Source organism: Notothenia coriiceps, unplaced genomic scaffold (assembly GCF_000735185.1).
Source record: "Notothenia coriiceps isolate Sejong01 unplaced genomic scaffold, NC01 NC01_scaffold00020900, whole genome shotgun sequence".
NCBI classification, from domain to species: domain Eukaryota; kingdom Metazoa; phylum Chordata; class Actinopteri; order Perciformes; family Nototheniidae; genus Notothenia; species Notothenia coriiceps.
The window spans coordinates 355-1,802 of record NW_011353601.1 but is presented as its reverse complement, the minus strand read 5'-3'; the positions used below and the strand labels follow the sequence as shown (position 1 = coordinate 1,802).

General features: G+C 41.2%; 1 protein-coding gene across 1 annotated transcript; it reads right to left on the bottom strand.

Moving 5' to 3' along the window:
* Positions 1 to 253: 253 nt before the first annotated feature.
* Positions 254 to 1,113, bottom strand: LOC104952957 (ATP-binding cassette sub-family A member 1-like; the record flags this gene model as incomplete). The annotated part of the gene is made up of 2 exons (XM_010779861.1): positions 254 to 372; positions 947 to 1,113. Coding segments are annotated over 2 exons (286 nt in total), but the record flags the coding sequence as incomplete, so codon positions are not given.
* Between the last annotated feature and the right edge of the window lie 335 nt (positions 1,114 to 1,448).

The window sequence follows — 1,448 nt, the reverse complement described above, 5'->3', positions numbered from 1 at the left end:
GAGGTTGTGGTTCTGTTAGAGGTTGTGGTTCTGTTAGAGGTTCTGTTAGAGGTTGTGGTTCTGTTAGAGGTTGTGGTTCTGTTAGAGGTTCTGTTAGAGGTTGTGGTTCTGTTAGAGGTTCTGTTAGAGGTTGTGGTTCTGTTAGAGGTTGTGGTTCTGTTAGAGGTTCTGTTAGAGGTTGTGGTTCTGTTAGAGGTTCTGTTAGAGGTTGTGGTTCTGTTAGAGGTTGTGGTTCTGTGAGAGGTTCTGGTACCTGAGCGGCTTTCCTGCAGCTCCTTCAGAGCGTGGGCCAGTTCTTTGAAGCCCTCCAGGTTCTTGTCGTTCTGGCTGTAGAGCAGAATCTTCTTGGCGTCGGAGAACAAGCGTGAGATTCTGGAGCAGAGGTCAGAGTTCATTAAAACAACACGTTATAAAGTCAGATATCGTAAAGAAGAAGAGAACTGACGGAACCACGAGGGAAGAGAAACTGACATACGTTTGGATTTTCAGAATAAAAGTCTGTCAAATGTAAGAAAGAAAGTTAATCTTTCTAAATTGAAGCTTATTTTCTGAATAAAAGTCTGTCAAATGTAAGCAGCTGAAGTTTGAAGAACCACAGTTTGAATAAATCTGTTGAAGTTCAGAGAGAGTCCATCTTTAAAAAACGACTTTACTGTAACATTTAAGATAAAATCAGACTTTCAGAATAAAAGTCTATGTAATATATAGTTCTTCTTCAAGTCGGAATTAAGGGTCAGCTTTACTCTTTCATCGTTAACTTAATTCAAGCTGATTTTCAGAATAAAAGTCTTTAAATGTAAGCAGCTGAGGTTTACAGAAGGTTCATCTTTCTAAATTAATATTTTTCAGAATAAAAGTCTAGTGTGTTTTAAGTCAAAGGGTAATCTTTACTCTTTCATCGTTTTCTAGATGAATGCAGATTGGATTTTCAGAATAAGAGCCTCACATGGAGTCGTTGAAGTTTCCCACGACCCCCGGACTCTCTCCAGGCGTCGGGCTCCTGAAACACGGGTTGTTTGCGTTGCAGAGGATTCCCTGTAACCATGGCAACGTGCCGGCTGACGGCATCGCCTTGTTGGGGAAGTGACCTGCAGATACACAGGAAGTGACTCTCTTACCAAAGTAAAAGCATCGACAGACACACAAACAGGAAGTGACTCTCTTACCAAAGTAAAAGCATCGACAGACACACAAACAGGAAGTGACTCCCTTAAAGTAGAGACACTGCATACTGATATACACCTGAACATCAGCAGGAGAGGACTCTTTAAAGTAGAGACACTACATACTGATATACACCTGAACATCAGCAGGAGAGGACTCTTTAAAGTAGAGACACTACATACTGGTATACACCTGAACATCAGCAGGAGAGGACTCTTTAAAGTAGAGACACTACATACTGATATACACCTGAACATCAGCAGGAGAGGACTCTTTAAAGTAGA